Source organism: Arachis hypogaea, chromosome 11, assembly GCF_003086295.3.
Source record: "Arachis hypogaea cultivar Tifrunner chromosome 11, arahy.Tifrunner.gnm2.J5K5, whole genome shotgun sequence".
Lineage (NCBI taxonomy): Eukaryota > Viridiplantae > Streptophyta > Magnoliopsida > Fabales > Fabaceae > Arachis > Arachis hypogaea.
Genome location: NC_092046.1, coordinates 20,598,001 through 20,625,707, shown reverse-complemented (window position 1 = coordinate 20,625,707; position 27,707 = coordinate 20,598,001). Strand labels below are relative to the sequence as shown.

Sequence of the window (27,707 nt, the reverse complement as noted above, 5' to 3'; positions counted from 1 at the left end):
ACAATTACAGCCCTTCGGCTCACGGTATATAAAGCACTTCCACCATCATCCTCCGTATCTCATACAATTATCTTTAATCATCATTCATCATTAATCCTCCCCTTACTTCATCCACAAGTTACCACATTTCCTAACTTCTTCCCATCGCTAGGCATACCATAAGGATTTAGGACATAAGGGGTGAGAACGGAGGTTTAGAAGTCTGAAATTTGGCTTTGAAAACTCAAAAATTAGTTTTTGATGAAAATAGGGTCACGCATGCACGTCACCCATGCGCACGCGTGGAAGGCTGAAAAAGTAGAGTGACGCGTGAGTGTCGCCCATGCGCACGCATAGGAAGCAGAGAGATCAAGTGACGCGTGCGCGTCAGCCACGCATACGCGTGAATGCGTTTTGTGCTCCTCGCACAAAACCAGCACAATACCAACGCAACTCTCTGGATTTTCTACTGGGCATTTGCATCCATACATCGACGCGTACGCGTCGGCCAGGTGCACGCGTGGAAGAGTAAAACCTGAGACTGGCGCGTGCGCGTCGGCCACGCGTGCGTGTGGGAGCACGACTTGTCAAAAATTTTACCAAGTTAAAAAGCTGCAGAATTCCAGTTTCAAACCCCAAACTTTCGACGGGCATAACTTTTTCATTTCAAATTATTTTCCATCTGTTCTTTGAACGGCATAAATATCTCGAATCCAATTTTATTTCTAAATAAGTTTGATACAAATCGGAGATTTGGTGACCAAGATATGCTCCGTCAAAGTAGACCAAAAAATCACATTTTCATACAAACCCACAAATTCCATTTTTAAAACAAACTAGTTTAAACTTTTTCAAAACTAACCAAAACTTACCAAAAATCAACTTCAAGCCTCCTCAACTCATATGTTAACATTTTTATCAAAATCACAATCCACCATCCCACCATTTTAGCCAATCTCAATCAAATAACTCAATTTCAAACACAAAATCATGTCCTATATTCTTCCTAATCACAATTTTCAACGATACCATTTCCATCAACCATCAATACATACAATCAATATCATCCTCACCATTAACATGGTTTCTCCCATAATTCAATCTCAACCAATCATCAAACATATATCAAAACATGCATACCTCTCATGCATCATACCATCAAAACACCAAAATTCATTAATCACATACATAACCACACATTTCATCTCAACCAATCAATAACATCAATAGTTCAAATCCTATCTTAGGGCCTCTAGCCTAAGTTTTCACACCACATTACATTTTAGATACAGAAAACCGAAACCATACCTTGGCCGATTCCCCGCTCAACCCGGAACACCTCCAAATCACTTTTTCACAAGCTCTCAAGGTTTCAACACCTCCAAGAACAGATTTTAACACATAAAATCCCTTTTTCCAAGCTTTCCAAGACTTCAATCAAGCTCCAACACACATATATACACTTCCTAAATCACAACACCACATTCCAATATACCCACTCAATACCCAAACATCATAAACCAATAAATTCCACTAGGGTTGAGAATCTTACAGCATCCAAGGATCAAGGAGACAAGATTAAGCTTCTCCTTCAAGCTAGTTAGATCCTATAACATCAAATGCTCACAAATCTCAACATTCTTCACCCAAAATTTCGAAATTAAGACTGGAATTTTAGAGGATAAATCGTGGCTTACCTCAAGAACAAAGTTGTGGATTTTGTAGAGCTCGACGCGGTGAACGCGTGGCCATAAACGGTGCGGCAATTGGAGCTCCGGATCAAAAATTATGGTGATTTGAAGATCAAGTAAGGGTGAGAACTTTAGAAGAGTGTTCTTCCCCCTTTCCTTGCAATTTCAGCATTTTGGGACTTAAGAGAGGAGAGAGAGTTCTGAATAAGGATTTTAGGTTGAGCTTGGTTGGGCCAAAGATCCAATATGGGTCCGATTGTCCCGGTTTGACCCGATCGGTCCAATCTTGGGCCGATTTCTTTAAAATTCGTATCAAAATTCTTGTTTTAATTTTCTCTATCATATTAGGCCATAAAAATCATATTTCTAATTTTCTAGAATAAATTTTAATTATGAGTTAATTAGTCATTAATTAACCGGGTTTTACACCCAAACAGAGGTTAAGAGATTTGTTCTCATAAGTAAGGGTCTAACAATTAATTAGAGGTGTTTAATAAGTGATCCTTCTAACTCATTTTGTGTGTGAACATGAGCTACTAGATGTTCATCGCTTATTCCGTTAGCCATACAACAAGCATCAAAGGCTTGTGAAGCGAATTTACCAACATTATCAAGACGAATTACTTTGATTGGATTTTTTGTAAACTGTACTTTTAATCGAATAATTTGAGCAAATAATCTCGCAAATACTAGGTTGCGAGAAGACAATAAGTACACATGTGACTATCTCAAAGATGCGTCTATTAGGACCATAAAATATCTAAAGATTCACATGGTGGATGAATAGGTCCACATATATCGCCTTAAATCCTTTCAAGGAATTCAGGAGACTCAAATTCTATCTTTACTGGTGATGACTTTAAAATTAGTTTTCCCTGAGAACATGTAGCACAACAAAATTCACTATATTTAAGAATCTTCTGGTTCTTTAATGAATGTCCGTGGGAGTTTTCAATAATTCTCCGTATCATTGTTGTTCCAAGATGACCCAATTAATCATGCCAAATTATAAATTCATTTGGGTTAGTAAACTTCTAGTTTATAATGACATATGATTCAACTTCACTAATTTTAGTATAATATAATCCAAAAAAAAGTGAGAGCAACTTTTCTAATATAACTTTTTTATTTGAATCTTGAGTTGTGATACATAAGTACTCATGATTTTTCTCATTCATTGTTTTAATATGATATCCATTTCGGCGAATATCTTTAAAACTCAACAAGTTTATTAGAGACTTATTAGACAATAGGGCATTATTTATTATGAATTTTGTTCCTCCAGAAAACAAAATTATAGCTCTTCCGGAGCCTTCTATCACATTTCCCGAGCCAATAATAGTATTAACATATTCTTCTTTTGGTATAAGATGAGTAAAATATATATTACTTTTGAGAATGGTATGCGAACTTGCAATATCCAAAAGACAAACATTTTCATTATATATCCTTGTCATTTTCTTCAAAGACAAATAATAATAATAATAAAATGAGTAGCAATACACATGCGCAGTAAAATTGTATTCCTGATTAGAATTATTTTTCTTAGAAGTACTGTACATAATATTATATACTAAAAATTTTATTATTATTATTATTATTATTATTATTATTATTATTATTATTATTTTAGAACTTGACACATTTGTTAATTTTAAAATTCATAAACAAATATTTTATTAAATACTATTTTTATACATCATACTCGAAATTTAAATACATAGGGAATAAGACTTAACAAAAAGTTTTTTACATTATTTATTTACATAAATACTTAACGAACCTAAATATTAAACTTTTCTATCATTGATCAAATGGCCAATATTTCCTTCAGAATCCTCAAAAAAATCAGATATTTTATAATGAGGTATAATTTTCAGCAACATCCTTTGAAACAAAATTTGTCTCCTTTTCTTTGTCATCATTTTTCAAAGATGCTTGATAAAGATCAATTAGGTGCTTCGAGGTACGACAGGTACGCGACTAATGGTCATTTCCACCACAACGGAAATATTTATCCTCTATTGATTTATTTTGCCAATTATTTCTTTCTTTATCCCACTTTTGGTGAGATCTTTTCTTGTGAACATAATTTTTTTTCCTTCCATAATTTTTTTTGTTATCAAAACCTTGCCATTTACCTCTTCTATGGCTATGATTTGCCGCATTTACTTCAGAAAATGGAGCGGCGCCAGTTGAGTGCGCTTCATAATTTTTTAAAACCAACTCATTATTGCGTTCAGCAACAAAAAAATAAGAAATTAACTCAAAATATTTTTTAAATTCTTTTTCTCGATACTGCTGTTGCAGGAGCACATTCGAGCCATGGAAGGTCGAAAAAGTTTTCTCTAACATGTCATTCTCAGTTATCTTTTTCCCTCATAATGTCATCCGTGCGGTAATTCGAAACATTGCTAAATTATATTCGTTTATGGATTTAAAATTCTGTAGACACAAGTGTGTCCACTCATATCGGGTTTCAAAAATATTACTATCTTTTGATGATTATACATTTCTTCAAGGTTCTTCCACAGATCTACAGGATCTTTTAGTGTGAGATATTCATTTTTCAATCCTTCGTCAAGATGACGATAAAGGAAGACCATGACTTTGCCTTTATTCTTTTGGGATGCATTATTTTCAGTCTTAATGGTATCTCCAAGATCTATTTAATCAAGATGAATTTTGGCATCTAATATCCATGATAAGTAGTTGTTTCCAAATATATCAAGAGCATTAAATTCAAGATGAGAGAGTTTTGACATAATAAAAATTTATTATCTGAGTCTTTCTAAATTTTGATCAGAGTCTTGTACTGATAACATATTGTAAAATAAATAAGTAAAGAAGATAAAATAAATATAAAATAAATAAGTGTAAATAGAAAACTCTAATATTAATATTAACCAACATAATTATCTTAATATAATAGAAATAATTTATATCTTTATTAATATATGTAGTAGTGAAAAGAAAAAGAGAAATATTAGCCGCGTATAAAGAAAGAGAAGAGTATTATAGTAAAGAGAAAGAGAGAAGAATACTTTTTATTGCTATTACTGTGTGTTGTTTCTGACTTTTTGCTTCCTCTATTTATACACACAAAAAGTCATTCTTTTCAACCATTACTAAATCTATTTTCTCTTGATAACTTCAACCTTTAACATTGTAAAATATTAGGCTCATTTTTTTTCAAATGGAAAAAAGCATGGTGTAACACCATGAAATGGACGTTTGGCAAAAATATTCACTGCTATGGTGTCAGATACAAATCGTAACATGCGTTTTGAGTTTGTAAATTTTTTGTTTCTGAAAATTACCAAATACAGGCTGCGTTTTGAGTTTTTCCTTTGTTTAAATTTTGTTTCTAGCTAAACGCAGGTTGCATTTTTTGGGAAGGCTTTTTCAAAATTTTTTTTGAAGCCCACAAACGCAGATTGCGTTTTGAGGGTGTCAGGAAGCCTTTTTTGAAGGCCACAAAACGCAAGTTGTGTTTTAGGAGTGGCTGAAGGCTTTTCTTGGATGGCTCAAAACGCAAGTTGCGTTTTGCATAGATAACAATATTTTAATCGAGAGTCTTGCCTATAAATACGTTTCGTAGCTTCATCCTTCCGCACCTCTCCTCTTACTCTTTCTTGCATATAGTTCAAAGTTGTGAGTTTTTTTAGTAATTAATTGTGCCAAAAAAGTCGAGTTAGGCGAGGTTGGGGTAATGGAAAGTATTGTAAATTTGCGAGTGTATTATAACGGTGAGATTACACGAAACACACACGAATGAGTGACTTTTGTTTGTGAATATCCGTTATTGTTTGCTATTCCATGCACCATGGGTTTTGTAGAGTTGCAAAATGGTCTTTGTGATAACATACAAAGTCACATTTCGAAAAGGGTGAGCAACATTTTATACAGAAATTCTGTACCATTATTTAGTGGGTTGATACAATTTCAAATAATGTCCATCACTAACAACACAAGTATGCAACATATGTTATGTATTTATCAACAAACTCATTTTCACGTGTCGATGATAGAGCTGTACGTTGAGTTTAAACAGCGTACGGGGATGGATGCGGTTGGCGAGGATATCAACGTTGATGAACTCGGGGATATAGATTGGGACGAAGATAAAAACGACAGTGAAGAGGAGTTTGAAGCCAACTATGAAGTCGATGACGAAAACAATGATGGAGACTTGACAAGTGATCTGGCGGTACAAAATGAGGCGGATGCGATTGTAAGTCAGCATCCCTTTGGCATGCCATCTTCTATGCGGACTCTGGATCTCAAAGCTATGCATGCCCAAAATTTTTTGAGTATGTGAATATCGGTATGTTATCTTATGGTTATTAGCAGTGGTTCGTTTGTCATAGGTGAAGGCAATGTTGCGGCGAAAGATGGCAAGTTTAGTGTCGGAATGGAATTTGGTTCTAAAGAGTCGGTGATATCTGCAATCAAAAGCTACACTATCTCTAGAGGAGTTGATTACACTGTGTATGATTCTGAGCCGTAGACATTCTATACGAAATGTAAAGGTTATGGTGTAGGGTGTGATTGGCTTATCCGAGCTAGTTTGATACGAAAGAATGGTTGTTCGGAGATCAAGAGATACGATGGCAAACACACATGCACCATGGGGACGATTTCACAAGATCATGCCAAGTTGGACTTAGACACAATTGCAGATGCCATTAGGCTGTTGATTAAAGCAGACCCATTGATAAAGATGAAGTCTATTATTGCAGAAGTTCAGTCCAGATTCAACTACATTGTAAGTTATCGCAAGGCTTGGTTGGCAAAGCAGAAAGCTGTCCCAAAAGTTTTCGGTGATTGGAAAGTTTCGTAACAGACTTTTCCAGTATGGTTGAAAGTAATGACTGCGAAGATGCCAAAGTCTCGTGTTCAAATAAAAACACTCTCTGTTTATCGTGACAGTGAGGAGGTTCAAGGTGTAAGAGTTCTCCATCGCATTTTTTGGAGCTTCTATCCGTGTATTGCTACATTCAGACACTACAAGCCATTGTTGTAGGTTGATGGCACACACTTGTACGGAAAATATAAAGGTGCACTTCTAGTTGCGGTTGCACAAGATGGGAATCAAAATATTGTGCCCATTGCATTTGCGTTAGTCGAGGGTGAGACGGCAGATGCATGGGAGTTTCTCCTAACCAAATTGTAGAGATATGTTGTTACCATTGACGGTGTGGGCATTATTTCTGACTGCCATAACTCCATTGACGCTGCAATAGCTCGTAGTAACGGTGCATGGTCACCACCAAGAGCGTGGCACATGTAATGCATCAGGCACATCGGGTCCAACTTCTTAAGGAGGTTCAAAGGCTCCATATTTAAAAAAACTTGTGGTTAACACGGGTATTTCATTTCGCTATTATGGTCCTATTCATAGTAATTTCGTGGTATCTGCTTATGATTAAATGATTTGTTCAATAGGCTATTCTAGGACAGAACAGGAGTACAACAAAAACTACCAGAGGCTAAAAGAGTGGGGTGAGGCATATATTCAATGGTACGATAACATCGGTGTTCAGAGATGGGTGTTGGCATTTGACGGGGGTCATTGTTGGGGACATATGACTACAAACTTAGTAGAATACATAAATTCTATCCTGAAGGGTGCACTAACCTTCTTGTGACTACCATTGTTAGGTCTACTTTCTATCGGCTGAACGAATTGTTTACTCAGAAGAGCGTCGAGGCTCATAAGCGTGTCCGCAACGGATTCACGTATTCAGAATTTGCCATGAAGAGAGTTGAAGAAAGCTTTCGACGTGCAGGAAACATTGTGGTCAATCAGTTCGACCGGTGCAATGAAATGTTTGAGGTTCGCGAAATGCAAGATGGTTCCATTTACACTGTTAACATTGCGCAACGACACTGCGCATGTGGCCATTTCCAGGTTGAGCGACTCCCATGTCGCCATGTTCTTGCATGTTGCGCTAACTAGCATCTTGATTGGCAAGTATATGTGCATAACGTTTACAAGATGTATGAAATTTGCAAGGTGTACAGAGGCAAGTTTGTTCCGATGGGTGACCCATCTACGTGGGATAGATATGAAGGAGCGAAGGTGATCGTCAACTACACATTGAGGCGCACAGCAAAAGGAAGACCGAAGTCAACCCGCTACTTGAATGAGATGGATAAGCTGTATCTCTCAGGACCTGAGACAAGCTGAGGGTGTCAGATCCACCCAACGGACTAAACTGATCATTGGCTAGAATTACCATCTGTGGTATGTAAGGCTCAACTGCCAGATGTGGTTGTGGTTCCGGTATGTATGGTGCTTGCTGCTCATATGCCGACCACTGCTGTTGTTGCTCATACATTGGAAACTATTGTTATTGGCCGTAGGCCGGTGCCTGAAATTGCTGGACATATGCCGGCATCTGGTACTGGTGCTCATATGCCGAAACCTAGTTAACAATTAATTACAATTAATAGTAATTAATCATAATTGATAAACCTAAATAATTATAATTAATAATAATTAAATATGGTTAAAATTAATATTAATACCTGAAACTATTGCTCATGAGGGGGAACTTGCTGCTGAGGTTGATAAACTACTATTTTATGGTTTATCTTGTGCTCAATTGAGTGGTTCTTATCAAGTCTTTGCACACTTATTCATACTAATTGCATGTTTTACATTTTCCTTCATAATTTTGTGCTATGATTGAAAACATGCTTCTTTGGCCCTAATTTTGCTATGTTTAATCCTCTCTTATTACTATTCGATGCCGTGATATGTGTGTTAAGTGTTTTCAGGCTTCATAGGGCAGAAATGGCTTAGTGGACAGAAAGGAAACAAGAAAAAATGGAAGGTACACACAAAATGGAGTTTTGAAGAAAATGGCAGCGACGCGCACGCGTGGACGACGCGGACGCGTGCCTAGCGCAAAATGCCAACGACGCGTGCGCGTGGCAAAGAAAATCTCCAAATGACGCACACGTGTGACCCACGTGCACGCGTGACAGACGCCACGTGCAGAAAATTGTAGAAGTACACAGATTAGAGGCTATAAAATGGGAGAATTCATTCATTCATTCAACTTTCATATTCACAATTTTAGGTTTTAGATGTAGTTTTAGAGAGAGAGAGAGAGAGAGACTCTCTCCTCTTTCTTAGGTTTTTAGGATTAGGATTTCTCTTAGTTTATGGTTATTTCTTCATTCCAGGTTCAATGTTCCTTTACTTTAGTTTCTTTTCTACTTTTATTCATTCTATTACTTTAGTTGATTACTTGATGTTGCCAATTTGGTTTATGAATTCCTATGTTTAATTTGATTTTTCATTTAATATAAATTGAGGTATTTCATATTTAAGATTGCTTCCTTCTATTTATGATATAAATAATTTAGATTTCTCCCTCTTTGGCTTTGGTTGAGTAATTGGTGACACTTGAGTTGTCAAACTCAGCTGTTGATTGAAAATTGGAATTTGCTGATTAATTTGGATCCCTTTAAAGCTAGTCTTTCCATAGGAGTTGACTAGGACTTGAGGAATCAAGTTGATTAGTCCACTTGACTTTCCTTTATTTAGTAAGGGTTAACTAAGTGGGAGCAATAAACAATTCTCATCACACCTGATAAGGATAACTAGGATGGGATTTCCAGTTCTCATACCTTGCCAAGAGTTTTTTTGGTTATTAATTTACTTTCCTGCTATTTAATTTCCCTGTTCAACCTTTCAAAAACCCATAAATATACATTTTTCCATAACCAATAATAAATCATACTTCCCTGCAATTCCTTGATAGACGACCCGAGATTTAAATACTTCGGTTATAAATTTTATTGGGTTTTGTTACTTGTGACAACCAAACTTTTGTATGAAAGGATTCTCTGTTGGTTTAGAAACTATACTTACAACGCGATTATTCTTATAAAATTCTTTACTAGCAGAAAGTCCTCTCGTCAAAAATGGCACCGTTACCGGGGAATCGTAAACGTGTGCCTTATTATTGGCTATTGCAAATATTTACTTTTTGCTTGTTTATTTGTTTTTATTTTTGTTCTTTTTTATTTTTATTAGCTACTATGAGTTCTCACCCCTCTGGCTTTAAGTTTGGTTCCAATGTTGTTGTAAGGAATGGAAGCTATAACAGGAACATGCATCAAGGTCAAACCACTCAAAGATAGAAGGAGCCACGAGGATCTGATCAACCCTTTCGACAACAACACTTTCCAAAGTACTATGGACAACAACCATTCTACGATGCATACCAAGACAATAGTTATGGTGGACCCCTTCGTGACAAACCACCTCCACCAAATTACTATAGTCAAGAGCCATTCCGATGTGCATACCAAGATGATAGATATGGTAGACCCCCTTGTAGTTACCAACAAGCCCCATCATATGCCAATAAACCACCTCCTCAGCATAGCTTTGAACCACCATACTCACAAGCCACTTACAACCATTCACCCCATATGACCCTAACCTTTATCCACCCCAATTCCAATCCAATTACTCCCAAGAACCACCACTTCCATATGCACCATGTCCATATCCATCAACCCAAGAATCACAGGCTCACCTCAAGAAAACAGTAGATCAATTTCATGCAACCCTTCATCAACTGGAGCAAGCGATAAATCAATTAGCTTCCCGACGTTCCGGCACTCAAGGAACTCCCATGACTTCATGTGGAGAATCTAATGAAGAACGTAGCATGAAGGAGACACTAGAAGCTCCGGTTAGCAGTACAGAGCATGACTTTGTACTGGAACAAGTAGAGGAAGCTGAACTTATCAAGGAAGAAGAATTGGTTGAAGACTTAGGAGACGCTGAACCTCCATGAGAATCAAGAGTCGTGGAGAATTCCGCCCAGAAATTTGTAGTTGATGCTAAGGAGGATAGTGCGCAACCCCCAAGGCATGTATCTTATGAAGAACTGGACGGAACAAATCAAGAAGCAAGTTTCCTTGGTAATGATGATCACGAATCAAGCTCTCCTAGTGATGAACTTGCATCCGTAATTGAATTCTTTGAGACTGAAAAATCTGTCCCAAGTGAATATGAAGATGATGTAGAGGTATATTTTTCTCAACCTCCAACTTATGACTTGAGTGATGAGGAAGAAATTGAAAACTTTGATAAAGACGTGGTTGCAGTTGAAGAGGTTTATCAAAAAATGGAAGAATTCACAAAGGAGTACAAGGAAGTGGAGCTTGCAGAACCACCGAAAACACCTCTCCCAAGGCCATTACCACCCAATACAAACTTCAAGTGGGTAAAATCCTTAGCCTTTATCTTTACCTTTCCACTTGAATATGGTTTGCTTGAAACCGATGGCCAGCTTAGAGCTCTTTGTGGCTTTAAGAGTAAGAGGAAAATTGTTAGCAATAGAAGTTGGTATCCAAGGTTCAATATGGTTCCACGATCCAATTGGAAGTGCAAGGATTGGTATAGAGCTCGATTTAATGGGTTTCGGAAGAAGTTTGGGTAACTTAGTGGAAATTCAGGTTGTGTACCGCCCGGTTGGAACAATGTAGATAAAAGCGAAGACGGTTACAAAAGCAAGGTTTGGGATCCTGGAATTTATTCTGACAATCAACATCCCTGGGTCCTGAACTCCTGCTTTAAGGCTTTACGTGCCTAGTTTGGGACCCCGGAGGCTATTGGAATTGCAAACGTTGATGGAGATTCCTGGATGAGTTCAAGCACAAGCCACCATAACAGGGAGCTCATCAAATGTCCAACTTAAGGACTTTAACTAAAAGTGCTAGGTGGGAGACAACCCACCATAGTATGATCGTTCTTTTTCAGTCTTAGTTTTATTTTATTTTGTTTTATTTTTAGTTCTATTTTATTTTATTTTTCTTAGTGTTCATTCATAGTGCCTGCATCAGCATTTGTATTCTGCATTCTGCATACTACATAAAAAAAGGAAAAAAGCGCGTTCCACGCGTGCACGTGAACGACGCGCACACGTCACATGCGACGCTAAACCTTACAGAAAGTCACGCGGGAGCTGTGCAGGAAGGGTGCCTTGCGCACGAGCCAACCCACGCGTACGCATGGGCGACGCGTGCGCGTCACCCGTATTTTAGTCACCCCACGCGTAAGCGTCAGCGACGTGTATGCGTAGATCGCCAGATCGGCCTCAATGGGTGATTTGGCCGAGAGTTGTGTTGCCTTGGTGATGGTATTGTACGTTTAGCACAACCAGTAATCACCCGTACGCGTGACCGACGCTTACGCGTCACCAGGATTCTTGCTCACCCACCCGTAATCGTGGGCGACGCTTACGCGTCGCTTCGCAGATTCCATTCTTCTCCTTTTCTCTCTCTTGTCTCCTTCTTTCTCTCCCCTTTCTTACTTTCTTTTTGTTCATCTCTTTAACTTCTCATCCTTCTTTTCTTTCATTCTATTTTACTTAATTTATCTGCATACTTTCATTCATTGCATTTTAATTTTGTGCATATTTTTATTTTCTTTTCTAAATTTATTATTTTTTCGTTGGTGTTAAATTTTCTTATTTAACTGTTGCATCTTCTCTTGAATTATCCTGGTACTTCATGACTTGTTTTATTCTGATTGGATAGTATTATTTAAATCAATGCTAATTTTTTTATGATACTTGTACTCCTCTTGCATTGATATGAACTTATACTGTCTTTCATTACCCATACTCTTCTCCTTTGTTGCAAATTTTGCACTATTGATATGCCATTTGCTTCTATTATTTTCTCACTTGCATGTTGTAGCTACCACGTAATTGAGACCCCATTATTTGGCATTAACCCACCCATACTTTGTTTATTTTCTTCTATTTATTCCTGGGTTACTTTTCTTCTTTTTCCTCTTCTTTCAGGATGGCCACCGAGGAAGGGAAACGGAAAACCTTTACATGAACAACAAGTCTGCCACACAATCTTTGGAGAAAAAACATTAGTTGGAGCCACCCCTCCACCTGTACATCTCTGCATGCACCGAGGACGGTGCAATCTTTAAGTGTGGGGAGGTCGATACCGATCTCCATAGGTTAGTTATTTTCTTCTCAACACCAATGTTTTATTTTCTTTGTTTGTTCATTGTTTCATTTGCATGTTTGATTGCATATTTGTTTGATTTTGTGCATATTCTACCACTGCTTGGTTGAAGTAACGAATTTCTTTTTCAAGAAACTTTTTATAGCATTTCACTAATTTGAATTAAAATTTTTATTGAACTTGTTTGAAGAAATATTATACTGGAACATGGTTTAGAGCCCGAACACACAAAACTAGTAAGATTTTGAGCCTACTTGATTGGTTGTATTTTATCAACCAATATTTTATTTTTGGTGTGTGTTGTTCTCTCTAAAATTGTGATCTTTGTCTTGCTTAATTCTATATTTCCATGGTTTGATGTATGCATGCACTTATATGATTGAGGCCTTTGTTTCACTGAGCTTACATACCCATATGGCCTTACCCTTTCATTATCCTTTGTAAACCAATGTTGAGCCTATTATACCCCTTTGTTCTTTACTTTAGCTCATCACTAACTCTAAGCGGAAAACAATAATGTCCTTAATTTGAATTCTTGGTTAGCTTAGACTAGTGAGAGTGCTCATGAATTAAGTGTGGGGAAAATGAATTTGGAAACGTTTGGTTTTGGAAATTAAGTATGTTAAACTTCTTTATGAAAATGTGAAAGAAATGTTTAGGACATGTTCATGCATTCAATAATTTAATCAAAGGTCCAATTGGTTCTTCCTGAGGTTCCTGTGGTTCATTCGCGCCAGCCTCTTCACCTGCAACTCTATCTGACAGTCGTAGGTGACGCTCATACTGCTGTGTATATCACACATAATACACCAGAAGAGGATGAAAGTCGCCAATCTCCTCCCCTAACTGCAGTGTGTCATAATGGCCAGATATCCACATGTTAACCCATTGACTGTTCCTCTCTCTCCAGTCATGGTACTATGCGCCTGTCAACTGCCTAGAATGATCACGATCAAGGTCGAATGCTGGTTCTGGTGGAAGCTGTTGCATCCCGAACTGTCGTCTAACCCGGTCTGTCGGGTGCCACTCTATACACTCAAATGACACTAATAGTTACTTCGTGGATCACATAAATAAATGTACAGCGAGGTCATCCGGAACCATCACTCCCATATATGGCCGCCGTATAAACTACACATAAGTAACCACGAGGCCGATTAGATAAATTATTATTCTAAATAAAAACCTTGGACATAAATGGTTAACACTTACATCGTCGACTCCGATGTCATCGAGTCCTCGCCTAAAATGCGCAGTATGCCTCCATATATATCTTATATATCGGCGCAAATGACTCCACCTAAACAAAAATAGAATGACTACAACAACAACAACAACAACAACAACAACAACAATAATAGTAAAAAAGAATACCGTCGCGCAAGTAGAATACCAACATCACCGAGCTGATCGCGGGGAATAGGCGCTAGGAATGGCATACGCTCCCACGCTCAAACAAAAAGTAGTATGAGTGGCCCATCCATCTCTTTCCTATTGTATAGTGATGCATGACACAACGATCTGTATAGATGTGCCAGACTGGTTGCCCCCAACTGTATGCTGGAATCCAGTGAAAATTTCGAAGTAGAGGAAGAAACTTCGAGTTCAATGAAGTGGTGGACTTATCCGGAAACACAACCGTTCCAAACACACAGAAAATGTGAGCCCGAATGTACCGCTCAATGGACTCGTGCGTGTCACACGGTTCGGTGTCTCTACACCGCCGGACCCATGCAAGATTCACCTTACCCAAGACGTGATCCTGCGGACCTGGCTCTCGACCAAAACAAGCAATGCAGTTCTCCACCAGAAACTGGTGACTGCTATCTGTTCTACCTATGACGGGATCCCCATTAACCGAGAGACCAAGTAGATGTATAACGTCTTCCAGCGTTATCGTGGTGAAACGTGTGAGTTTTCGGCCTCCATCGTTCCACCAATGCATTCAACAGTGCAGAATAACCTCTCATTTCGTCTACTCACAAAACGTGTTGAAACCCAATAAATGCCAATAACGCTGCAACTACCTCGTTAAAGGTATCTAGCAGATCGAATTTCCTTAGCAACAAATTTCTGATAACTTGCAAAATATATATATATATATTAACAATAATAATAATAACCATAATAATAACCATAACAAAGTTTTTAAAAATAATATTCTATTAAAAATCTATTAATAATAACAGCTATTATTATATTAAAAAAAATAATAAAGACAACATAATGATAATTTATTAAACAGTAGTATTATTATTATCTTAAAAAATAATAAAAGATTATTAAATAGTATTATTTATTATTAAAAAATAATAACAATTTATTTGAATAAATTATTAAAACATAATAAAAGTTTATTTATTAAATAGTATTATTTATTATTAGAAAATAATAATTTATTATTATTATCCTAAACAATATTCTATTATATTAATTATGATAACAATATTTTTCGCACACTTAAGCATAATAATAATAATAACAATAATAATATCACTAACAATAATAATAACAATAATAATAGCAAAAATGCATAATAATAATAATAATAATAATAATAATAATAATAATAATAATTAAAACACAAATACATAAAATACAAATGAATATATTTATTTATTTATTGATCATAAAATTAAAAATAAAAAAACTTATTCATTGAGGATGATCCAAATATTCAATGATGTGTTTTTCAGGTTTTACTCCATTTTTTTTATTTTTTTCACTAAAACTCTAACCCTTTACCGTATTCTTCTTCCTCCACACTAACCCTTGCTTTTAGCCCCTAACACAACTCTTGTCAAAATATTTCACTCTTACTTCTTCTTTAAACAGACAAACACTTACCTACATTTGGGATTTTAAAGACCGGATTCATCACCTATGTCAACACGTGTCGCGCATACGAGGATAGAGGCTGCCAATCGCAACCTGGGATTTGCCTTCTCCGCCTGCCAAACGCAAGCTGCGTTTTGGGAACTTTAGGCTGGTCAAAGGCTACTCATATTTGCATGCAGGGGGCCAAGGGACATATTTCGAGACGTGGTTGCCCTTCTCTACCAATCGTAGTCTGCGTTTTTGCAGCAGGTTGCAGATTTTTAGTTTTTATCTCTAGCAAAACATTACCTATGTTTTGCAGGTGATTGAGCAACGCATGTTCACATTTATAGACAACACACTATACACTCATATTTATGATTATCACCATTATTTTATCCATTACTAAATTAATTTCTAAAAATATGAATGGTCCATATTAAATGGACATTTATTTCTTATCACAACAAAAATTAATTTATTATTATTTTTAAGTTCAGAAGATAGTTGAAAGACAAAAAAAAAATTCAGAGTTTCAATTCATTCTCTTAATTATTTTTTTTAGTACTTAAAAATTTCAAAATATATGTTAATTTCTCAAAAAAATTTAAAAAAGAAAAAAATTCAAACTTTCTAATTTTAAAAATTAAAAAAAGAGTTGAACTTCATTTTATTTTTTCTTTCAAAATGGTATTTTGGTCACGTGAAGGCGTTAAGACTACGTCGGCGTGATTCTGACGCAAGGTTGGAATAAATAAGCATTGACTTTGAAGCTTTTCATTTCTCCATTTTTTATTTTTTTGAAAAAATAAAAGGAGACAGAAAAATACGAAACGACAACGTTTTTCCCGCCCCCAGAATCGAAACAAGTTGCCTCACGATTGAATCATGACCGTACGTTTCGTTCCAAAGTATTGCATACAAATACAATCAACAACTTGAAAGGCGTTTGTTTTTGTTCACTTGTCACTTCCCACAAATCCTACAAGCCATACCACTCTCTCGCCCAAAAAACTAAGAGGGGTTTGGGGAAAAGAAGAAAAGCAGAAAGCGCGTTTATAAAGCAAACCAAAGCGCCACTGAGCTAACTCGGTGCGAACGAGTTCGTGACTCAGAAGAAGAAGAAAACATGTCTGGTATTGCTCGTGGACGACTCGCTGAGGAGCGCAAGTCGTGGCGCAAGAATCATCCTCATGTTAGTGTCCAACAACCATTCCTCTTTCCTCTTTTTCTGTTCGAATTATTTTTTCTAGGGTTAATTCTGAACGGTGGTATTTTTTCCTTTTTTGATTGTGATTTAGGGTTTTGTGGCGAAACCGGAGACGCTGCCTGATGGTACGGTGAATTTGATGGTGTGGCATTGCACTATTCCTGGGAAGTCTGGGGTGAGTTTCTCTTTTTCTTACTTAAATTAGTTGGTTCCTTTGGTGTTTTGTGATTACCAACTTGAATTCCCTACTTCTGCGATTTAACTTGATGGTTTTGCTTCTGATCATGTGTTGGTCGATTTTGAATTGGCACTTGTCAATGTTGGAGTTGCGTGAAATTTGATTCATGCTTATTATGGGCTTGTGATTTTAGGTTTTCCTTCTGGGCTGAAACTGAGTATTATAAATTGTATTTTTCAAAATTTTCTTTTATAAAAGAAAAATTATTGCTAAAGATGTCGTGTGAATAGAGGGAATTTCATCTATGTTTTTATTTTCTTATTATTGTTGTTATTTTTATGTGAATAACTTGAATTCAGTAGTGTGAACATCCAAATTATTAGGAGCAAGCCTTTTATTCTTATTTTAGTGTGTATGTATTTTTGTCAATTAAGAGAAAAGGTGTGTGCTTAGTAATTTTGGGTGTGTATTTAGCATTGGCGATTTGTATTTTGTAAAACAGCAATGCCAAATCTAATTCCATTAAATAGGTCGGTTGGAGCTCAGGGATTTCAACTGCCATAAAGGAAACTAATGGGAAAAGTCACTCACCTTGTTAGGAAAGGAAAACAGTGAATTTAACCAGTTTACTTTTTAATTTTTTATGCATTTTCAGTCTTTTGAGTTTTACATTGTGTGTAGGCACATCAGTCAAAATAACTAACTTTTTAAACCCACTACTTAAAAAATCATCTGAACACATGAATCTTATTTGGATGATCGTGTAAAATTTTTTATACTTTCAGTGCATCAAAATTAAACCCTATTTAACTGTTTTGGTTAATATGGAATTTTAAGTAATCCAGCATGTCACTATCGGTAAAAATAAAAGATTGATTCTTTTAGGCAGTCGGAAAGATTGGCAACTATTAATTTTTAACATTAATGATCTTGACATTCTACCCCTTAGTCACTGCGTTTAGTGAGTTAAAAGGATAGGAACATTTTCCCCCTTGTTTAATGTCTTTTGCAATTATTGAAAGGCTGTAAGCCACTAGGATCATGCTTAGAACTAGAACTTCTGGATGCATAATTTAGATCGCACATGATCTGATTTGTTGTTTCTGAAATTTGATAATGGCAGACTTTGAATCATACTTGTATCATGAGTTGCAACGATTTCAAAACACCCTTTACAATTAGCCGTTTGCTGAGATTCAGTTCTTATTTTTTCCCTTCAATTTTTAGTAACTGCATTTGTTTTTGTTTTAATTGGATGTTTGTTAAAAGTGCTATTTTGTTGCTTTATCTTGACATCTGTCTTGTTTGGTTTCTCTGTGTAGCCAAATCACTGCTTTGGTTGTTACTTTTCTTGATTGTTCTTTTACTGCTCTGTTAAAACTTTTTCCGGTACTGTTTCCATTTCCCACTTCTGATTCTAGCTTCTAAGTACCCTTTGTGTCTGTGTTTTTGTGTGTAATTGCTGTGTGGGTCATAATTTCAGTTGACAACTGTGAGCTGTGTCCCACCTAAGAAAGCAGCTTGTCGAATAGTGAGCCTGTTATTTGCATTCTATCAAGTTTACATTTCATATGTTGCAGACTGATTGGGAAGGTGGCTTTTTCCCCCTTACAATGCACTTCAGTGAAGACTACCCTAGCAAGCCTCCGAAGTGTAAATTCCCACAAGGCTTCTTCCACCCTAATGTCTATCCATCTGGAACTGTTTGCTTGTCTATACTTAATGAGGATAGTGTAAGTTCATCTCTCTTGTGTAGGACTGCTTGAGACTAACTTATATAGTTTGATTTACATGTCAGTGAGCAAACAGGTTTACAGATTTATTGTCATTGTAGGGGTGGAGACCAGCTATAACAGTGAAGCAAATTCTTGTTGGTATCCAGGATTTGCTTGACCAGCCAAATCCTGCTGATCCTGCTCAGACAGAGGGATATCATCTATTTATCCAGGTATCTAACCTAAGAAATCGGACATTTCTTTTCTTTCTTTTGTAGTCTCTTTCAGAGTTTAAAGAATGACTGATCATATAATCCATACAAATGCGAGACAGTCACATGCTTTTCAAAGTGTCTCTTCTCCATCCTAGCAGCCCTCTTCACCGAGGATTGTTAAATTGACCACTCACCTACTTGAAGTTGGGTTTGGACATGGTGAAATATTAGTAGGTGCCCAGAAACGATTATGCAGTAACATTTTATGCCCCTTGTTGCCCCCAGGTGAAGTGGGGCAATTAATTTCTTATTATAAAAGGTCTCTTAACATTGTAGTATTGTCTTATTTTTGCAGGATGCTACAGAGTATAAAAGAAGGGTCAGGCAGCAGGCAAAGCAATACCCACCAATAATCTAGTGATACCACAGCTCACCTTAGGAACTGTTTTTGCATCGTAAATGCTCTCATGCGCTATAGCTTAAAACTGTTCTGTCATCTGTGATTGTTGGCTACAATATTTTGCATACATTATGGTATTTCTGTTTACTTTCCGATTTGGATTAAGTGTTAATATATAAACAATGTGGAATCAACAAATGAATACATGTTGGTGGCATGTGCCTGATGTTTGCTGATGCATTTCTATATGAATGGATAACAGTTCAGGTGAATGAATTGCATGCGTGTCTTCTTTGATTTCTTTGTTATTCGATTTGTTGTTGCACATAGACTCCTGAAACAATTGCAGTATAAATTGTACCAGAAACCATTGCTTCACACTAAACCTGGAAATTGCTTTAGTGGCATTCCCTCAGTAGAACTTGAGGAATCGAAGTCAGTCTAATGACTAATCCTTTATGCTGGACCGAAAATGATGCAGAGATACGGTTATCGTTTTTTTTCTCTTTTTTTTTTTCACTGCTTTGCTCTTTCTCTGTATAAGGTCTTCAAAAACAACCGGAACCAAATAAAATTGTGGAAACCGAACCCCCAAAGAAAAAAGGGAACCGATTTTATATTTACTGTTGTATTAAGAATTTAATTTTGATGTACTGTCGTTGTATAATAGTTTTAATAGTTTTACATGTACATCTAATCAGTAAAAATAACTATTTTTCACATTGACTGTGAATGGTTATTCAAAAAAAAAAAATAGATATAATTGTACAACTTCATAAAACGAAAAAAAAAAAGATATAATTGTACAACTTCATAAAACGTGAGTGCATTAAAATTAAACTCATCAAGTCACATGTTTATGCATACGGGTTTCTTCGACAACTTTTCCTTTTCTTTCGAATAAATGACCATTTGTACCCATGAAAGATGAAAACGCTGACATTTGTACTCATGAAAGCTTGAAACTAATCTTGTACCCATGATAGATGCTGTCCGTATGACAAAAGTGCCCTGACTTGGATCTGAGCTTGGTTCGTGGGTTTCCGAACCTACGTGGCACTCTCACCCCCTCAAAGCCATATCTGAGCCAACCATTCACCATCATCATCTTCATCTTCTTCACCATCATCCCCATCCATCACTGTCTCTTCCCAGCCACCATAACCTCCATCACCATCACCTCAGCACCGCCACAGCCACCTCCCTTCATCACAACCTCCGGCGACAACCCACACCGCCGCGCCCCTTTCTCTTCTTCCCCTCTTCTCACCTCCGCTGAGCCCAGAAACTACAGCGCCAGCTCCAACTCTCCACCAAAGCCCAGAGCGGCAGCGGCCACCTTCTCCATTCCTGGGTCTCCTCTCGTTTTCCACCAAACAGCCGCGACACCCAACCTTCTCCGCAGCGGCGTTCCAACCCGTCACCACTCCCCTGTCCAAACCCTAGCTCCGCCAACCATCACCATCGGCCTCTACGAGCCACCGCAACCCTCTTCCCTTTTCTCCCCTTTGCGTGTTCTCTGTCTTCCTCAGCCACACCAATGAACCGGCCACCTTCTCCTCCCTCTCTCTCACTGGCCGAACCGCCGCGCCGTCGATGAGCCACAGCGACATCGACGCTGAGTCCCTTTCCCCCTTTCTTCTTCCTTCTCTGTCATCCCGTCTCACCATCGCGAACCAGCCTAGCACCGTCGCGATTCCAGCTCCGTTTCCCGTTCTCCCATGGAACGACCAGAACAGGGTGCAACCCCTGTGTCTTCCATCCCCTGTTTCATGGCTGCGTTCACTCTCCGCTGCTGCAATTGAAGCAGTGCCACTACCAGGCCGCCGCTTCTGCCAATTCAGCCATCATCTTCCCTTCACCTGTTCATTTTCTGCTTCCCATGTTTCCATTTTCATTTTGTTGAGTTCTGTTTCTTTCATTGTATTGCTTTTAGTTCATTTTGCTTAATTTGGTTAGTTAGAAATGCATGTTAGTTGCTTAGGTTGTTAGATAATCTGAGCTGGATAGTGGATTTAGGTTTGTTTTGATTCATGCTACTGTTTGAAAATTTTGCTGTTTTGATTCATGTTGCTGTTTGAAATTTTTGGCTTGTCTGATGCTGCTGGGAGCTTTGGGGGAGGTAGGGTTCGGACAGGGGAGTGGTGACGGGTTGGAACGCTGTAAGGACGCTGCGGAGAAGGTTGGGTGTCGCGGCTGTTTGGTGGAGAGGAGGAGCTGGCGCTGTGGTTTCTGGGCTCAGCGGAGGTGAGAAGAGGGGAAGAAGAAGAGAAAGGGGCGCGGCGGTGTGGGTTGTCGCCGGAGGTTGTGGTGAAGGGAAGTGGCTGTGGCGGTGCTGAGGTGATGGTGATGGAGGTTATGGTGGCTGGGAAGAGACAGTGATGGATGGGGATGATGGTGAAGAAGATGAAGATGATGATGGTGAATGGTTGGCTCAGATATAGCTTTTTTGGAAGGGGGGTGGAGTGCCACGTAGGTTCGGAAACCCACGAACCAAGCTCAGATCCAAGCCAGAGCACTTTTGTCACACAGACAGCATCTATCATAGGTACAAGATTAGTTTCGAGCTTTCATGGGTACAAATGTCAGCGTTTTCATCTCTCATGGATACAAATTGTCATTTATTCCTTCTCTTCCTTTTTAGTTTGATTTTTTTTTCTCGTTTCGTTTTCCTCTATTATCATTATCACAACCCATTCCTATTCCTCTTCTTCTGTTTCTTTCTCTATTTTTTTCTTTTTATTTTTTTTCTGTCATTATAGAAATTGTGGTGATACTAAATTTTAAATTGCACAACAAAATTATTGAGCACAAAAATTTTAGTTCACAACACAATAATTTTACAATGACCAATACAGAAATTTTTGTGTATTGTTTCAATAATTTTATTTGTATAAACCTGTGTGTGTGGGAATCATTATTAAGCTTTATTAATTTTGAAATCTTTAGGAGGTTCGAATTTTTTTTCATCATGCTAGTTACCTAGTACAAAGTATCAGGATTTAGCTTTTCTTATTTTCATTTTTGTGTTTTGTGCAAAATTTTTTATGTTAGATCAATAAATTCGTACCTTTTAAAAAATGTGGTTCCTTTTTATCATCTTTTTTTCGTCATGTCCTTTTTCTTTTTCAATTTTTTTTTGTTTTATCTTCATATAATTCTTGTTGTTTCATCCACTCAAAAAGAATAAAATAAAAAAATAAAAAATAAAAAATTTGCAATAGAACCGGGAGAAAGAAAAAGAAATAAAAAAAAAGCAGCAAAAGCAATACAATACGTGATTTATGTGTATGTTGTATGAGTGATTTTTGCTAAATTTAAATAAATTTAGTTAGACTTTGTTAACAAAAATATTTGTATGTATTGTAATACTGTGTATTATCTATATTAAAAATATTATTTATATACTAAAATTAGCAATTAAAATGAATTACTAATGTACTAAAATTAATGGGTTTAACTTTTGAAAGGAGTCTTAAAATTGGTCTAATTCAAGTAAAACACACTACACTCCAAATTATTCACTTAAATCTTTATATTAAAATAACCACACACCTAGTAAATTCAACATATGATATATCTATTGTTTATATTGTTTAATATTTTTATTATCTACTTATATTTTTTCTAAAATATTATTTCTTACACTTAAACGTCATAGGCCAATTTCATAGAAAATTCTGCAGAAGCAGCACTCACTGAGACAGTCTTGATGAAGGGAATTCAACAGGGATAATAAAAAAGAGAATTTTATGGTACTGACAGAAAAAATTATTACGTCATATTATCTCTGCGCGGCTTACTAGAAAATGGATGCGTGCATGGCAACGTGTGCTGCAGGTACGGCGTTCATATCCACGCTGTTCCGGAGAAGCAGCACTGGCTGAGGCAGTCTTGATGAAGGAGATTCAACAGAAATAATAATAAAAAGGAGAATTTTGTGGTGCTGGCAGCAAAAATGATCACGTCATGCTATCTCTGCGTGGCTTACCAGCAGATGGATGCGTGTATGGCAACGTGTGCCGCAGGTACGGCGTTTATGCCCATGCTTCCGCAAAAGCAGCACTCGCGAAGCAGTCTTGATGAAGGGGATTCAACAAGAATAAAAAAAAAAGAAAATTTTGTGGTGCTGATAGAAAAAATTATCACGTTATGCTATCTCTGCGGGGCTTACTAGAAGATGGATGTGTGTATAGTTGTGCCGCAGGTATGGTATTTATGCCCACGCTATGATGTAGGTCAAATGTCCCATTTTCTATTTCTGCCATTGAGGTTAATTACGTATAATTAGATTGTTATGTAATCAATAAATATGGATAGTATCGGGGGTTGGAATGTGGGTCTTTTTATTGTTGGAATGTTGATTAGACACACAGGTAAATACAAAAGTGATATTGAATAACTCATGTTAAATTTTGTTTTCAATGTTCTTTATATTTTACCTAAGGACGAGGGTGAAATCTCATTCGTACAGATTACGTATAATTAGTATTAACAAATTAGGAATACGTGTATATCATAGAAGTATGCATATACGTTTATACTAAATTAGTTAGTATGTATTAATTTATTCAATATGTAATAACGGTAATGCTAGAAAAATAAAAAAAATAGTAAAAATTTATCTTATTTAGTATTTATTAATTATCGTAACAATTAATAAATGTTAAATAAAATAAGTTATGTCTATTTTTAATTATTTTTTTTTGTTATCAAATATTTTTAATGTAATAAATCATATATCTTTAATTAGTTAAAAAATATATTAAGTAGCTAATATATATTAAATTAAAGAATTAGTTATAAATGTAATGTTGCGAAAACATTGATAAAATTTGTATATTTTCATTATTTTGACTTTCTTTGTGCTGTTTCGATGTTTTGATAAAGTTGATTGTTATCTATACCTGGCAAGGTCAAGTATGGCACATAATGTACTTTGTTGATGAAGTCATGTCAATTTTTAATTAGAGGTATATAAATTAGAAAAGCGTTTCCGGTTGGAAGAGCAGTACACCACGACCAATAGGTTTTCAGTTTTATATTTGTTCTCTAACGAGGAGTTGAATGATCATGTTAGCCTCCCAAATGACTTCCAAATTATTCAATTGGTCAACTAAATTAAGGAGTTACTAATCCATATTCATTAGAATTCAATCTCCCCTCTTCTCCTCTGCTGCTTGCCTCTACCGCGTTGCAACTATGAAGCGTTGCTGTGATTTCCTACTCCAGCTGCTTTGGGATTCTTGGCCTTCTTCCCATCTGTTTCAACTTTTAAAATCTTGCAATTCTAGTTTTGCTCTGCATTTGCTATTGTTGGTTTCGGCCGTCGATGCACCTCTTCTGATTCCCACTTCAACCCTAGTTTCTTGGTGCTTCTGACCCTGCTGCACTGTGCCTCTGAGTTGTGGCGACCCGTGACCCTGTTTCTGTTTGGTGCTTGATCTGCAACGAGCTCCTACAATCACAGCTGTAACTTATCCCAACTTGTTGCATGATTAATTTTGCTTCATCCCTTTATTGTATTTGAGGATTAAGTTTTTTGATAATTCTAAAAAAGGGAAAAAAAAAAGGGGTCAGAACACTTAACAATATAAAAATTTAAAATAGAATTTAAATTTTTAATATTTATTTAAATGAACTAATAGATAAAAATAAAAATTAGTATTAGAGAAGGGAGATAATGACCTTTCTAACTTGCTCATCTTTAATTTATATATAAAAAATTGATTATTGTATAGTTTAATCCTTCTAATTTTATTTCTTTTTTCTCTTATCAAGTTATATATTATATGTTAGTCTTCACCATTAAAATACTCTAATTTTATTCACTGATAAATTAATTAATAGACTAATCCAATTTAATTAACTTGGTCTAATTAATCATTTGATAAAGTCTGCAATTCCTTCAATATTTTTCTGAAAGGCTCATAACTAAGACAAAGTTGTGCCATCCCTTTTTATTAGAACCCTGTTTTGGAGACTACTATTTGTGATTCTGTTGCTTCAACAGTTTCACCTCAGCTCCTCGAGGTAAGTTGATGCACATAATCCGTCGTGCCAGTGTGCCTCATAGTTCAAGTAATGTTTAGTTGGGTTGGTGTTGTTGATGTGGAGATCCGAAAATCTTTGGCGGATTCATCCCCTTCGTCCGATATACTGTGACTTGCTCTGACTCTCTTATTGTGTTGGTTTGTGCATCATTCTCGCTCGTGCTGCTGTACTTGTGTTAATTTGGCGACATTCTTGACCGAATTGCTTTGCATTGCAACAGATAGACAGCTCACCCCTTAGACAAAATCGACATCTTCAATGTTTAAACACTCCACAACAAAAGAATCGGTTGCATTTCTTTTGTGCACTTTTTTAGATTCATGTCTATAACAAACATGTTTTTTTCCATCTGAACCCTTTATATATTTTACATTAAATTTGATTGGTGAAAAAGAGTAAAAGTCTAAAACTCCAGTAAAGTACAATGCTACACCTAAAAAGTTTCCTTAATTAGTTCGTTCATTATATAGTTTCATGGGAATAAAAAGGAAAGATATAATTTTAAAAAAATTTTATTTTTTTTTAATAATTTAATTTCTTATTTTAATTTAGCTAAGTAAAAATATTGACAAAAAAAATTGTACCTGACGAACATAATTTTTAATTAGGTGAATAGAAATTTATTTTTCTTTATAATTTGGACATGGTTTATATTTCTTTTTTTTTTTTTTGGTCATGTACATGGTTTATATTTCGGTCTAGCCATCCAAATTTATTGAAATCAAATGCTTTGCACAAAAGAAAGTTGAACAATAATAGATTATCTACATTCTCTTTTTTCTCCATTCACAATGCGTATTACGAAAGCATACAAAAAAAGGAGCCCAAAATTTTCTGCCCAGTTCCACAGCCTATGTTTTGAGCCCAACATCCAATACAACATCCTTTAATTTATGGCTAATTAACCTAGTCCAAAAAAAATGATGGCTAATTAAATTTTCTTAACAACCTATTGAAAATCGATACATCACAATCACTGCATCACCATCACATATCATAAACGTGTCTCCCTCCCACGTCGACATGTACAGACAGCATTTGATGTTTTTTTTCCCGTATATCAGCATCACAGAATTTCTCTAAAAGAAAGTTCACATAATCATATGGGGTGAACACTGAGGAGTTTAGCATGGTCTAAATTCCAATTAAATCATAACAAATTGTCCAATTTTGCTAGCAGTTCTTAATGTCCCTTAAATATGCTTTTGACCACATAAATGCTAGAATACTAGTTTTGGTCTTTATCGGATGGATTTTATGCCAAGTACTCCACCATTTAATTCTTTTTAGAGTAATAATAACACATTCACAAAAACAATCTTAAGTCAAAAATATATTTTGGAAAAATACTATAAGGTTAGTATTCCGACACAGGCCTAACGGGCTCAACCCAAACTCACTCAAATAAAGATGAGTTGAACTGGACTTTCTTATGCCACCTGGTCCAACGAAGGGGTCTTTACTTCCCTTAGTTAAAAGATTTACTCACTACATCGGTTATCACCACACAATTAATTACCATCCCACCTCGCATAACTTCCTAAATAGTGGGAAAAATAACCGCCCACTATTATCAGAAAATGATTCACTTTGGCACTTTGCCGATGATTCATCATTTCACTCTATAAATATAAAAATATTTTAAATATTTTTGTCCAACTTACATTATATATTGCTAAAATTCTTATTAATTTAAATATTAAAATTCTTTACGGTGGCTAGACTCTTGTTTTCATACCCATTTTTTTCCTTTCTATTTAAAGTACACCTTAAAACAGTTAGTATTTTTTGTGAGAAAATAAAAATTCGTTAGCGTTAATTCAAATGCGATATATATATATATTATATATATATATATATTTTTTTTAAAATTTTTTAATATACTCCTAACGTTTAATGTAATTTAATTTTGTCTTTTTCATTTGTAATAAATTTTAATTTTACTTTTATTGTTAATTTTTTTTATTGTCATCAATTAGTCAATTTTTTTATAATTTTACTCCTATTCTAACTCCAACATTACTCTCTCTTTAAAAAAAGGCGCACTACTTTGGCTGATTCTCTCTCTCTCTCCCGTTGAGGTAAACCCTAAAACTTCCTTTGAGAGCCGCCGCCGCCGCCTCAATCTAGGCTGCGGTGGCCCTCCGATGCTCCTATCTCCCTTTACCTCTTCTTCTTTGCTCCTGTCTTCTTAACTTTTCTTCCTTTTTGTCTCTTCTGCCTCCGCTTCTTCCTTTTCCTTTCTCCTTCTCCTTTGTTTGTGTTTTTTATTCACCTCCACCCATTTTGTTCCGTCTCCTCTTTAACTTCTCCTCTCTTTTGTCTTTGCTTTCCTATTTCTTGCTTTAATTTCTGTTTTCTGCTTTTCTTTTAGAGATCTAGATTTGAGATCCAGATCTAGATCTAAAATAATTTCCTTCGGACCTGAA

At 36.2% G+C, this 27,707-nt stretch overlaps 1 protein-coding gene across 2 annotated transcripts; it reads left to right on the top strand.

Moving 5' to 3' along the window:
• Window positions 1–16,248: 16,248 nt before the first annotated feature.
• On the top strand, window positions 16,249–19,500 carry LOC112720513 (SUMO-conjugating enzyme SCE1). 2 transcript variants are annotated; one of them, XR_003162203.3, is made up of 6 exons: window positions 16,249–16,701; window positions 16,808–16,891; window positions 18,475–18,627; window positions 18,729–18,842; window positions 18,944–19,054; window positions 19,180–19,500. XR_003162203.3 is itself a non-coding variant. In XM_025771479.3 (5 exons), exons 1-5 carry the CDS (start codon window positions 16,636–16,638, stop codon window positions 19,240–19,242), a joined length of 480 nt encoding a protein of 159 aa, XP_025627264.1. In that variant the 5' UTR covers window positions 16,249–16,635; the 3' UTR covers window positions 19,243–19,500. The 2 variants fall into 2 exon arrangements, 1 of the variants encoding a protein (XP_025627264.1); XM_025771479.3 differs by lacking the exon at window positions 18,944–19,054.
• Window positions 19,501–27,707: the final 8,207 nt, after the last annotated feature.

Coding starts and splice junctions, on each gene's coding strand:
- LOC112720513 (XM_025771479.3), top strand. CDS start 16,636: ATGTCTGGTATTGCTCGTGGACGACTCGCTGAGGAGCGCAAGTCGTGG. Junction 16,892..18,474: donor CTATTCCTGGGAAGTCTGGG/GTGAGTTTCTCT, acceptor CATATGTTGCAG/ACTGATTGGGAAGGTGGCTT. Junction 18,628..18,728: donor CTATACTTAATGAGGATAGT/GTAAGTTCATCT, acceptor TTGTCATTGTAG/GGGTGGAGACCAGCTATAAC.